The sequence below is a fragment of the Leucoraja erinacea genome, chromosome 2 (assembly GCF_028641065.1).
Source record: "Leucoraja erinacea ecotype New England chromosome 2, Leri_hhj_1, whole genome shotgun sequence".
Classification (NCBI taxonomy): Eukaryota; Metazoa; Chordata; class Chondrichthyes; order Rajiformes; family Rajidae; genus Leucoraja; species Leucoraja erinaceus.
Window position 1 is genome coordinate 106,954,701 of NC_073378.1, and position 12,099 is coordinate 106,966,799.

Sequence of the window (12,099 nt, forward strand, 5' to 3'; positions counted from 1 at the left end):
ATTGTCGTAACTCATCCATGCAGTCTTTAAATGCCTTCCATTGCATATCCACCATCAACCCTTTAAGAATTAATTGCAAGTTTATCTTGGCCAATTCACGTCTCATACCTTCAAAGTTACCTTTCTTTAAGTTCAGGACCCTTGTTTCTGAAATAACAATATCACTCTCCATCCTAATGAAGAACTCAACCATATTATGGTCACTCTTGCCCAAGGGGCCATGCACAACAAGACTGCTAACTAACCCTTCCTCATTTCTCAATACCCAGTCTAGAATAGCCTGCTCTCTCGTTGGTTCCTCTACATGTTGGTTTAGAAAACTATCTCGCATACATTCCAAGAAATCCTCTTCCTCAGCACCCTTGCCAATTTGATTCACCCAATCTATATGTAGATTGAAGTCGCCCATTATAATTGTTTTACCTTTGTTGCACGCATTTCTAATTTCCTGTTTGATGTCATCCCCAACTCCACTACTACTGTTTGGTGGCCTGTACACAACACCGACCAGCGTTTTCTGCCCCTTAGTGTTTTGCAGCTCTACCCATACCGATTCCACATTCTCCAAGCTAATGTCCTTCCTTTCTATTTTGTTAATCTCCTCTCTAACCAGCAACGCTATGACCTCCTTTTCCTTTCTGTCTATCCCTCCTGAATATTGAATATCCCTGGATGTTCAGCTCCCAGCCTTGGTCACCCTGGAGCCATGTCTCCGTGATCCCAACTATATCATAATCATTAATAGCTATCAGCACATTCAACTCATCCACCTTATTACAAATTCTCCTTGCATTGAGACACAAAGCCTTCAGGCTTGTTTTTACAACACTCTTACCCCTTATGTAATTATGGTGAAAAGTGGCCCTTTTTGATTTTTGCCCTGGATTTGTCTACCTGCCACTTTTACTTTTTACCTTGCTATCTCTGGCTTCTACCCTCATTTTACACCCCTCTGTCTCTACACTCACACATTTAAGAAACCCTTTCCCTTTAACTCCATCCTCCACTATCCCATTTGACACCCCACCCCCCTTATTCAGTTTAAAGCCACCTGTGTAGCAGTGGCAAACCTGCCTGCCAGAATGCTGGTCCCCCACCTGTTAAGATGCAATCCGTCCCTTTTGTACAGTTCCCCCTTACTCCAAAACAGATCCCAGTGATCTAAGAATCTAAATCCCTGCCCCGTGCACCAGTTCCTCAGCCACACATTAAGGTCCCGTATCTCCCTGTTCCTGCTCTCGCCAGCACATGGAACTGGAAGCAAGCTGGAGATAACAACCCTGGAGGTTCTGCTTTTCAGCATTTTTCCGAGCTCTCTGAAGTCACGCTGCAGAATATTCATCCCCTTCTTTCCGACATCGTTTGTGTCGACATGCACTACCACTTCCGGCTGTTCACCTTCGCCCTTGAGGATTTTCTGCACTCTGTCTATGACATCCTGGATCCTGGCACCAGGAAGGCAGACACCATCCTCGAATCCCGTCTGTTGCCGCAGATACCCCTGTCCGTACCTCTCACAATGGAGTCTCCCACTACAATGGCCTTGCCTGACATTGGCCTCTTTGGAACCTCCAGTTCCCCAAAGCGCTCAACAGCCCTTTTTGCTTTGCACCCCAGTCTGCCGCTCAGTCCATCCGACTTCTGTCCTGACAGCTTCTAAGTGGGTGAACCTGTTCACAAGAGATACAACACCCAGGGACGTTTGTATTCCATGCTTCCCTCCCTTGTTCACCGTCACCCACCTTCTCTCTTCCAGTACCTTAGGTGTAACAATCTTACTGTAGGACTTGTCGAGGAACGACTCAGTTTCTCGGACGAACCTGAGGTCATCCACTTGCTTCTCCAGTTCCCCAACACGGTCCTTCAGGAGCTCTACCTGGATGCACTTCTCACATTTGTAGAAGCCAGAAGCACCAGCAGTGTCCTTGACCTCCCACATACTGCAAGCATCGCACTGAATCAGCTTGCCTGACATCTCCTTCTTTCGTTCCTGCCTCTCCAGCATTTTGCGTAGCCTCCTCTCCTCAGCCTCCTCACCAAAGACTCGCACTTTACTCACAGGGCACTTCCCTCACAAGGCCACTCACTCACTGCCGCTCCCTAAGAGCCGTCTTGCTTATATTGACTGATAAATTGCCTAATTTACCAATTTACAAACCAAATTCCTCAGTTTTCAACTGTTTTCCCCCCCTCTGACACACTTCTCTCCTCCCACTTGGGCTAGAGCCAATCAGTGTTTTCTCCTGCTTATCTTTGTTGCTGTTGCTTCCAAATCCACAGCAGTTCTGAGTAAAGTCTGCCTGTGCTTTGTATTAAACCTTGTATTCTCCAGAATATGACCGTTTGAATCTAATGCACTGATGTTTACAACATCTCACAATTAAGTTGTTCCTTCTAGGGCCATCAGACCAAGAGCAGAAGCCCCTAAGCAGACAGGGCAAAGTTGGATGGCACCTGCCTTGTGTACTGTTTGTCCAAAAATTACAGAAAGTGCTGGAGTTAGTCAACGAGTCAAGCAGTTTCTCTGGAGAACATGGATAGTTGACGTTTTGTGTCGGGACCCTTCTTCAGACTTATTGGGGGGGAGGGGGCAGTGGGGAGAGTTGGATGAGTGGAGGGGCAGGTGATCCAGAGAGATTGTAAACTCAAAATCACAGTATTACAACTTTCAGAGTGAGACAAAATAGCTAAACAATTAGATGGCAGAGTAGAAATAATGGTTAATAAAGTGAGTTTTATTGGGAAAAGGGTTGGGGATAGCATCAAGCAAGAAATTAGGGATGCGTGTAGCAAAGATACAGTGGTTATCATGTGTGACTTTAATCTACATATAGATTGGGCCAACCAAATTGGTAGCAGTGCTGAGGAGGATAATTTTCTGGATACAGGATAGCTTAAAAAAATCAATATGTAGAAGAACCGATTAGAGGACAGGCCATCCTAGACTGGGTATTGTGTAATAGGGAAGGATTAGTTAACAATCTTGTTGTACAAAGCCCCTTGGGCAACCGTGACCATAATATGGTGGAATTCTGCATCAGGATGGAGAGTGACACGGTTAATTCAGAGACTAGGGACCTGACCTTAAAGGAAGGAGACTTTGAAGGTATGAGATGGGAATTGGCTAGGATTGACTGGCAAATGATACTTAAAGGGTTGACGGTGGAGATGCAATGGCAAAGATTTAAAGACTGCATGGATGAACTCCAAAAATTGTTCACCTCTGCCAGGTGAAAAAATAAAATGGGGAAGGCGGCTCACTCAAAGCTCCTTTAGATATGTAAAAAGGAAAAGATTAATGAAGACAAATGCAGGTCCCTTACAATCAGAAACAGGTGAATTTATAGTGGGAAACAAAGAAATGGCAGAACAGTTAAACGAGTATTTAGGGAGTACTAAGTTCACTAAGGGAAACACAAACAATCTCCCAAAAATACTGGGGGATCTAGGATCCAGTAGGAGGGAGGAACTGAAGGAAATCTACATTAGTCAGGAAATGGGGTTAGGTAAACTGTTGGGACTGAAGGCAGATAAATCCCCAGGGCCTGATGGTCTGCATCCCAGAGTACTCAAGGAGGTGGCCCGAGCAATCGTGGATGCATCGGTGATCATTTTCCAATGTTCTCTCGAATCTGGATTAGTTTCTGTGGATGGAGGGTAGCCAATGTAACTCCGCTTTTTAAGAAAGGAGGGAGAGAGAAAGCGGGAAATTATAGACCAGTACATCTGTAGTGGGGAAGATGCTTGAGTTGATTGTGAAGGATGTTAAAGCAACACATTTGGAAAGCATTGACAGGATCGATAAAAGTCAGCATGGATTTTTTTGAGAATGTAACAAGTAGAATGGATAAGGGAGAGCCAGTGGATGTGGTGTACCTGGACTTTCAAAAAGCCTTTGACAAGGTCCCACACAAGAGATTATTGTGTAAAATTAGAGCACATGGTATTGGGGGTAGGGTATGGACATGGATAGAGAACTGATTGTCAGACAGGAAGCAAAGAGAAGGAATTAACGGGTCCTTTACAAAATGGCAGGCAGTGACTAGTGGGGTGCTGCAAGGCTCGGTGCTGGGACCCCAATTATTTACAATATATTTTAACGATTTATGCGAAGGAATTAAATGTGACATCTTCATGTTTGCAGATGACACAAAGCTGGGTGGCAGTGTGAGCTGTGATGAGGATGCTATGAGGCTGCAGGGTGACTTGGATAGATTGGGTGAGTGGGCAGATGCATGGCAAATCTAGCATAATGTGGATAAATGTGAGGTTATTCCCTTTGGTGGCAAGAGCAGGAAGGCAGATTATTATCTGAATGGTGTCAAATTAGGAAAAGGGGAGGTGCAACGAGATCTGGGTGTGCTTGTACATCAGTCACTGAAAGTAAGCATGCACGTAGGCAGTGAAGAAAGTTAATAGCATGTTGGCCTTGATTGCGAGGGGGTTTGAGTTTAAGAGCAAGGGGGTCCTACTGCAGTTGTAGAGGGTCCTGGTGAGACCGCACCTGGAATATTGTGTGCAATTTTGTGTCTCCTAATTTGAGGAAGGACATTTTTGCTATTGAGGGAGTGCAGCGTAGGTTCACCAGGTTAATTCCCAGGATGGCACGGCACGGCATGGCAGGGACTTGTAGGGCCGAGATGGCCTGTTTCCGTGCTGTAATTGTTATATGGTTATATATGGTTATATGGCGGTACTGACATACGATGAAAGAAGGGATTGACTGGGGTTGTATTAACTGGAATTTAGAAAGATTAGACAGGTTAGATGCATGAAAAATGTTCCCGATGTTGGGGGAGTCCAGAGCCAGGGGGCACAGTTTAAGAATAAGGGGTAGGCTTTTTAGGACTGTGATGAGGAAAAACTTCTTCACCCAGAGGGTTGTGAATCTGTGGAATATTCTGCCACAGAAAGCAGTGGAGGCCAATTCACTGGATGTTTTCAAGAGAGAGTTAGATTTAGCTGTTAGGGCTAACTGAATTAAGGGATTTGGGGAAAAGGCAGGAACGGGTACTGATTTTAGATGATCAGCCATGATCATATTGAGTGACGGTGCTGGCTTGAAGGGCCAAATGGCATACTCCTGCACCTATTTTTCTGTGTTTTCTATGCCAAATTATTGACTGTTCCCTTCCCTCTATGGATGCTGCCTGACATACTGAGTTCCTCTAGCAAATTGATTTATAATTTTAGATATTTTTTCTAACAGTTTTAAAGTTCATGGAGATCATTAAAAATCATAGATGTTAGCAAAGGACACAATAGGTGTCACACCTGTGACCTCTGTGGCTAAATTACAGCCTTAGAATTGATTGCATTAATAAACCTACGTTCACAATCGCAAACAAAAGTATTAATTAATATCAGTAGGAAGCCAATAATCCAGTCCTAACTAAAAATATCTACATCATCCAGTTACTGCTTCCTGGTAAAGAGTTCAATTACTGCCAAGTCTAAATTCAGGTAATAATCAATGCTGGCTATTGCAAGCGTAGGCCGATTGGGACAAGCCAAAGGCAATGGAAAACTTTACAACCTTCTGCACCCAGGTTCACAGCAACAGCATTCCCACTATCCCCACCAGCAGCCTCAGCTGATGGCTAGATTTGCAATGGAATCAGCTGGGTTCCTGCCACTGGAAATTGTCATTGCCACTTAGTCTCCTTTTAGTGGGTGCAACTTAGCAGAAAATGACAGAAATAAATTGATTTGAGCTATCTGAATATAGGCCTGGGCACGTTATGCTGCTAATGTTCTGCCTTTTTAAATCCTATGTTCTGCAGTCTATTCCTGTGTTGATATCTTTGCTAAATATGTCCTTTGCAGTTTCAGTCTGTGCCCCTACGTACTTTTTTAACATTTCAATTTGTAGCAGTTTTCTGAATGTGTTCTGCTTCCTGTCATTTACGCAGAAACATTTTGTATAGTTTCACTAAAGATCCCTACTCCCATTTACCCTACCTAATTCCATTGTATTTTCAAGCAAATATATTATTTTAAATTATTTCTAAATCACTTGTTACCTTCTAGGCTTCAAGATCTTCTCCTTAAGGATCATCTATCCACCACCTGCTCCTAAAACACAATACTTTTGCCAGTTCTCTTACAATGGTTCAACGGTAATTTGTTGTCATATAGTAGTAAGTACTGTGAAGTTCCTATTTGCATACAGATCTGTGATAAGCCTACTATACATCAGGCACAACCATACTAAGTAAAAGAGCGTAAATAGTAGACCATACTGAGTCAGCACACACAAAGTTTGTGTGCCATTTTGTACCCTGCAAGTTCGAATTTTCAAAAAAGGTTAGTCTTAACTTGGCCATGAAGGCCCATTGCCTTGGTAGTGGCACTGGTTCAGAGGTGCAGGAGTTGACTGGCCAGGCGATGTGTGGATGTCATCCACCATGGCTCTGCCACTCCGTGCTGCTGCCGGCTGTATCTGTTCTACTCACTCAGCCATTTGGAGCGGCACCTGTTCTACTGGAGCCCCGGGCTGTTTCCGGGCCTCCAGTGGCCCACTCCACCTACTCCAGCATTCGGACATCTCTCACTCAGTCACAGCATCGTATTATCCCTTGAATCTTTTTTAATCATGACTTAAATTTCTGATCTCAATCTAGAGTTATTAAGAGATATGGCAAGGTTAAGGGATGTTGGGGAAATGAAATCAGTGAGAGAGGGGAGGAGTGATGGTAACCTGGGATTACAAGGTGAATTTTACCAAACTTTGTTCTGGAGGACAACCTCGCTTGACTGGAATATGGATCACTGAATTGCTGAGAGAATGATGTTGCTTTATCTTCACTCTCTTGTTTGGCAAGGTTCTGTTCTGAATTTCTAGTCTTTTATTTTCTATACTTTGCTTTTAGGTGATGCAACCATTAAGCATGCTGAATACAGCAGCTCTTATAACAAAATGAAAGGGACAAATAGATGAGAAGCTAATTTCAAATGATTATTATAACATCAAGATAGATCTTACCAGGCAATGTCATGTGCTCCATGCCATTTCCCATTACCATTAGCAAAATGAAAACAGTTGTAAAGAATAACCTAACTGGCATTTAGGGTATGCTCCCTGCCCACTCCTCCCTTTTGTAATACCAGGAAACAGACAGAAAAGGAAGTGGCTCCTATAGGAACCTTGTGAAGGAACTATGCCTGCTGCAATTTGAGAGTCACCGACCAACAGAACCGCTCACTATAAATATTCCTGTGTGCTCCTCAACCATGCAGCCCACTCTGCCTACTCAACCATGGCAAGCCATCACACATCCTTATTGTGCATTCACCCCCTCCTGCCACCCCACGCCCCTGCAAGATGAAATGTAGATGTGATAGTCATGCCACAAGTGCACCCTTTAAACCATAACTGCATTAAGAATAAGCTGACTGCAGCTTCCCTTGTCACAGACAGTCAGATTCTGGACACATTGTTTTAACTTACGGTCACTGGAATAAACGTTGCTGCTTTGATGGTACAGTTGCAAATGGCAGAATCATTTTTGCAGATTTACTGCAGGTACACTTCTGTTGATAGGAGATCCAGCAGGGCATGCGATCCACCTACATGTCTTACCTACCTTCAAGTACAGGCAAACAGCTTTGAGGACCACTCTGGAAATTTCATTCTGCTCCCCCTCTCCAAGCACAAGAGTAATTTGAAAACTATTGTCTCACGCAACAGTGGAGTTGTTGCCTTTGGCAATTAAACTTAACAACAGTTAGGCAGTAAAAAGGGAATAAGTGAAATAAACCTTGTTGAAACTCAAATCTGACAAGATACTACCCAATCTTTTTCAGTCTTTGCTACGGCGAAATGGAATACCTGCCAAGAGTACTCTGTGCCTTTGAAAAAAAGAATTTTAATCAAGTAGGTTTGCTCTCACCCTACTTCCTCTTTGGAAGCTTTCTAACCACCATTTTGGTGATAAGAAAGATTCCAATGAGGAATCTTTGGATAATGTTGGAGATTATTTCTTAAACTGTGTGTTAATCCCAAATCTTAATGACAACGAAAGCAGAGGAATGGCAACTAAATCAAGATGTACACTAGTTAAAGTGTTAGAAAATGTATTTAATTTCCTCAGTGGAAATATCTTGGTGATCATACTAAGAAAACAGAATAAGGGAAGGTAACTACAGGTCCTCTTTTATTCTTCTTATACCAACTGAATATATTCCTATTTGGTGAATTTTGATTCATAACTCCTTGTATCTCAATACTATTACAATTCCTCAGTAATGCAACAGTACAGAAGACAAACATTAGGAAAAGATGTTGATGTCTTCAATTCTTTTATGATGGTTTCATGCTTCATTTGCTATCCTGTAAAATACTTGAGATCAACCAGACTCAGAATGCAATTAATCTATACTGGAATCAAATGCTTCAGATAATATATCCAATGTCCTACATTTTGGATTTGAAATTTCTAACGTTAACTTCAGTAAAGAGTCTTTCAGGCAAATTGGATTAAATATCGTCACTTGTGGCAAATATAAGCCAACACCCATTGTTTTCCATAGTACATGAGAAGCTATTAAACAATCTTAAAAGCCCACTGGCTCCATCTTTGATGAGTCACTAATTTTTCTAAGGGTATTAAAGACAGATGGGCTTACCTTTTCCATCTGTGAAGTTCCGTATGCTCAGGATATTATTGAGCTCCTGAATATGATTTTGCTTAACGTACTGTGCTTTTTCAGGCGTGTCTTGTAGTTGCATGGTAACCTCCTCAAGCTCCTTGTCAAGCTGTAAAGGGAAGTGGTGCATCTTCAGTGAATATTCTTTAAACTCAATTATGCCTGTGTGAAATCCAGTGACCTTTCCTCCACTGGGAACATAGAAGGGCTGCCATGCAATGGATGTTTCAAGAAATGTAATTACAGCTTCTGCTGTGTCCACCTTATTGACAAGAGTTGGTATTTTCCATTCTTCAGAGCCCATCGTAAATTCATGAATTCCACTCATAGATTCTTATTTTGGACTGTATTATGGCTTAAGTCAATTAAGTAGATATTAAGTTGCCACGTTCATTGAACCAATTCTAATGAACACAAATTGCAGAAGAACTACTTTAAATAAACTGACAAAAAACTAATGCCTGAAAATAATTTATTCTGAAAGAATATCCATGTTCCACAAATATATATAAAAGTTAGTACATGGTGGCTACATGAATTTTACTAACGCATTTGATAAAGTTCCCCATTGTCGGCTGATCCATCAGATTAAGATTCATGGGTATTACAAAAGTGTGGAGTGCCGCACCTGGAAAGGCTGCTTGGGTCCTTGAATGGAATCAAGGGGGGGAGGTAAAGCAACACGTGTAGCATTTCTTGCGGTTGTAAGGGAAAGTACCCGGTGAGGGGGTGGTTCGGGTGGGAAGGGACGAACCTCGCTTTACCTCTCCCCCTTGACTCCATTCAAGGACCCAAGCAGTCTATCCAGGTGCGGCAGAGGTTCATCTGCACCTCCTCCAACCTCATCTAGTGCATCCGCTGCTCTAGATGTCAGCTGTTCTACATCGGTGAGACCAAGCGCAGGCTTGGCGATCGCTTCGCCGAACACTTCCGCTCGGTTCGCAATAACCAACCTGATCTCCCCGGTGGCTCAACACTTCAACTCCTCCTCCCATTCCGAATCCGACCTTTCTGTCCTGGGCCTCCTCCATGGCCAGTGAGGACCACCATAAATTGGAGGAGCAGCACCTCATATTTCACTTGGGCAGTTTACATCCCAGCTGTATGAACATGGACTTCTCTAATTTCAGATAGTCCCTACTTTCTCCTCCCCTTCTCAGCTCTCCCTCAGCCCACTGGCTCCTCCTCTTCCTTTCTTCTTCCTGCTCCCCACCCTTACATCAGTCTGAAGAAGAGTCTCGACCCAAAACATTGCCTTTTCCTTCGCTCCATAGATGCTGCCTCACCCGCTGAGTTTCTCCAGCATTTTTGTCTATCTTCGATTTTCCAGCATCTGCAGTTCCTTCTTAAATATTTAAGGGAATTCCTGTTTTGTTCCTTTATGAGGGACTGTCCACTTGCACGGTAAAATGTGTAAGAAATTTAATGTTTGGTACCTATATATTCACTCTTTTCTTCAATTTACCTGGTAATCCGCCTTTTCTATTACATGAATCTTCATAATAATTTTCCTGTCAGTTTCGAAACATTAAAGATATGCTCTAAAATGTCACAACAGCTTGGATCTGAAACTGCTTGGAGAGTTTGTTGGGAAAAAAAGAGGATATAAAGCATAAATGGTTGAGAGCAAAGTTAGCACCTCTGTGATTTTCATCCGCAGACGATGATTATCTGTCTGAAATCCCTCAAGTCGAGAAGTATTTGCCTGGTTTACACTTGTTACAGACGTGGATGTTTTTGAATCTTCTTTCTTCTGATTCTGGGTGAATTGTAATCGCCTGTTTTGTGTGGCTGCATCTGGGTTTGTTCTTAATGTAATCAGCTGTAGGAAAAGAATCAGAAAGAATTTCAGAGATGGTCAAAGTGAATTTGAGTGCAGGATGGAAATTAGTGGTGAAGTTAATGAATTTAGTGAATTCTGCATGGGGTGCTGGAGATGCAGGCGTCAATGTAGCAGAGATAGAGTTCAGGGATAGGGCCAGGGTACCCCTGGAACATGGACTGCTCGACGTACCCTGTAAAGAGGCAGGCATAGCTGGGGCCCGTACGAATGCCCATAGCTATGCCTTGGATCTGGAGGAAGTGTGAGGATTCGAAGAGGAAGTTGTTGAGTAAGGACCAGCTCTGCTTGGTGGAGGAGAGTATTGGTCGAGGGAAAAACCTTTTTATGATTGATTCAGCTATGCCCGGAGTACAGGAGGAGAGAAATTCAGAAACATTCATGAAGCTAACTTGATCTCACTGCAACTTCAACTTGAAAATAGTGCGAAGGGTTGCAAAAATAAATATCCTCCTAAAGCAAGACCAACAATTAGAAAGCATTATGTTCTATGTTATTGGTGAACTCTGCAGTCATCAACACATTTCAGCTACCTATTATTTCCTTCTATATCTTCATGCAAGGAGAAATTGCCGGTGTGCCTATTTTTACCTCTCCAACATTCATATTTAAATGTGCCCTAATGTAAGAGTCTGCCATCAAAGTATCCCCTCAAGATTGTATATGGGCATATGGGAGTCTGTAACTGGTTAACCTCAATATCCTGTTAACCCTGAAATACAATATTAACTTGCTTATGCATCCTATTCTACCTACCTTTGGCACAAACACCAGGCAGAGGGTGATGGTGCTGCAGAAGATGATAACCAGTGCCACAATGCAGAACTGGACATTGGGCTGGTCTCGAGTTAGGAAGGAAACAGCAGCTCCTATGATGCACATGATTCCCACGTTATACACACTCATGCCAATGTACTTGCTGTCGTTCAGGGCGGGGATGCTCACATTCCGAGTTTCCCACGCAAGAAAACATCCAAACAACTGAGAAAAAGGAAAGTTAATTCAATGTTAAAATAAACTTTAGAAATTGCAAATTGTACTATTAGCTCAATTTGTTGATTTAACACAGTGAGTGAATTCATTTAAATTAAGTGGATAGAAGCTCCACAGAGTAACAGAAAATGCATTAATTTTGATAGGTTTTAGTGCCGCCCTATAATAACCATGCACACAAAGAAATAATTTTGAATGAGAGAAGATTTAATAGCAAATAACATTAAAAATTCGGAATAGGCCAGTTGGCCCCTCAAGGCTTTCATGCCATTCAGTGAGGTCATGGATGATATAATCTTGGCCTCAACACCACTTGTCTGCTCTCTCCTCGTATCCCTTGACTCCTTTGTTGCTCAAATTGTCTGTCAATCTCCAGTTGTTTGTACCTACTCTGCACTGACTAAAATGCAAGCACAAACTTCTTCCTCAAATAGTATTCCACATTTTACTCTGTGTACAGTCTCACCAGTGTCACAAAAAAAATTAAAAGTTCGCTCTTTTTATACTCCATTTCCGTTGCAATAAGAGCCAACATTCCACGACCTTCTCTATTCACTAAACCTGCAAGCTAATTTAAATATACTGGATCCCCCAGATTCCTTTCTATAAACTACATA

The 12,099-nt window shown here is 42.5% G+C and overlaps 1 protein-coding gene across 1 annotated transcript in view; it reads right to left on the reverse strand.

Annotated features, from left to right (window-relative positions):
• Positions 1–12,099, reverse strand: part of gabbr2 (gamma-aminobutyric acid (GABA) B receptor, 2) — a 753,408-nt gene that overhangs the window by 17,644 nt on the left and 723,665 nt on the right. Inside the window, exons 15-17 of the mRNA XM_055662806.1 lie at positions 11,246–11,470; positions 10,289–10,471; positions 8,629–8,758 (exon numbers count right to left, since the gene is read on the reverse strand). Coding sequence (XP_055518781.1) covers positions 8,629–8,758; positions 10,289–10,471; positions 11,246–11,470 — 538 coding nt within the window. The remainder of the gene's footprint in view (positions 1–8,628; positions 8,759–10,288; positions 10,472–11,245; positions 11,471–12,099) is intronic.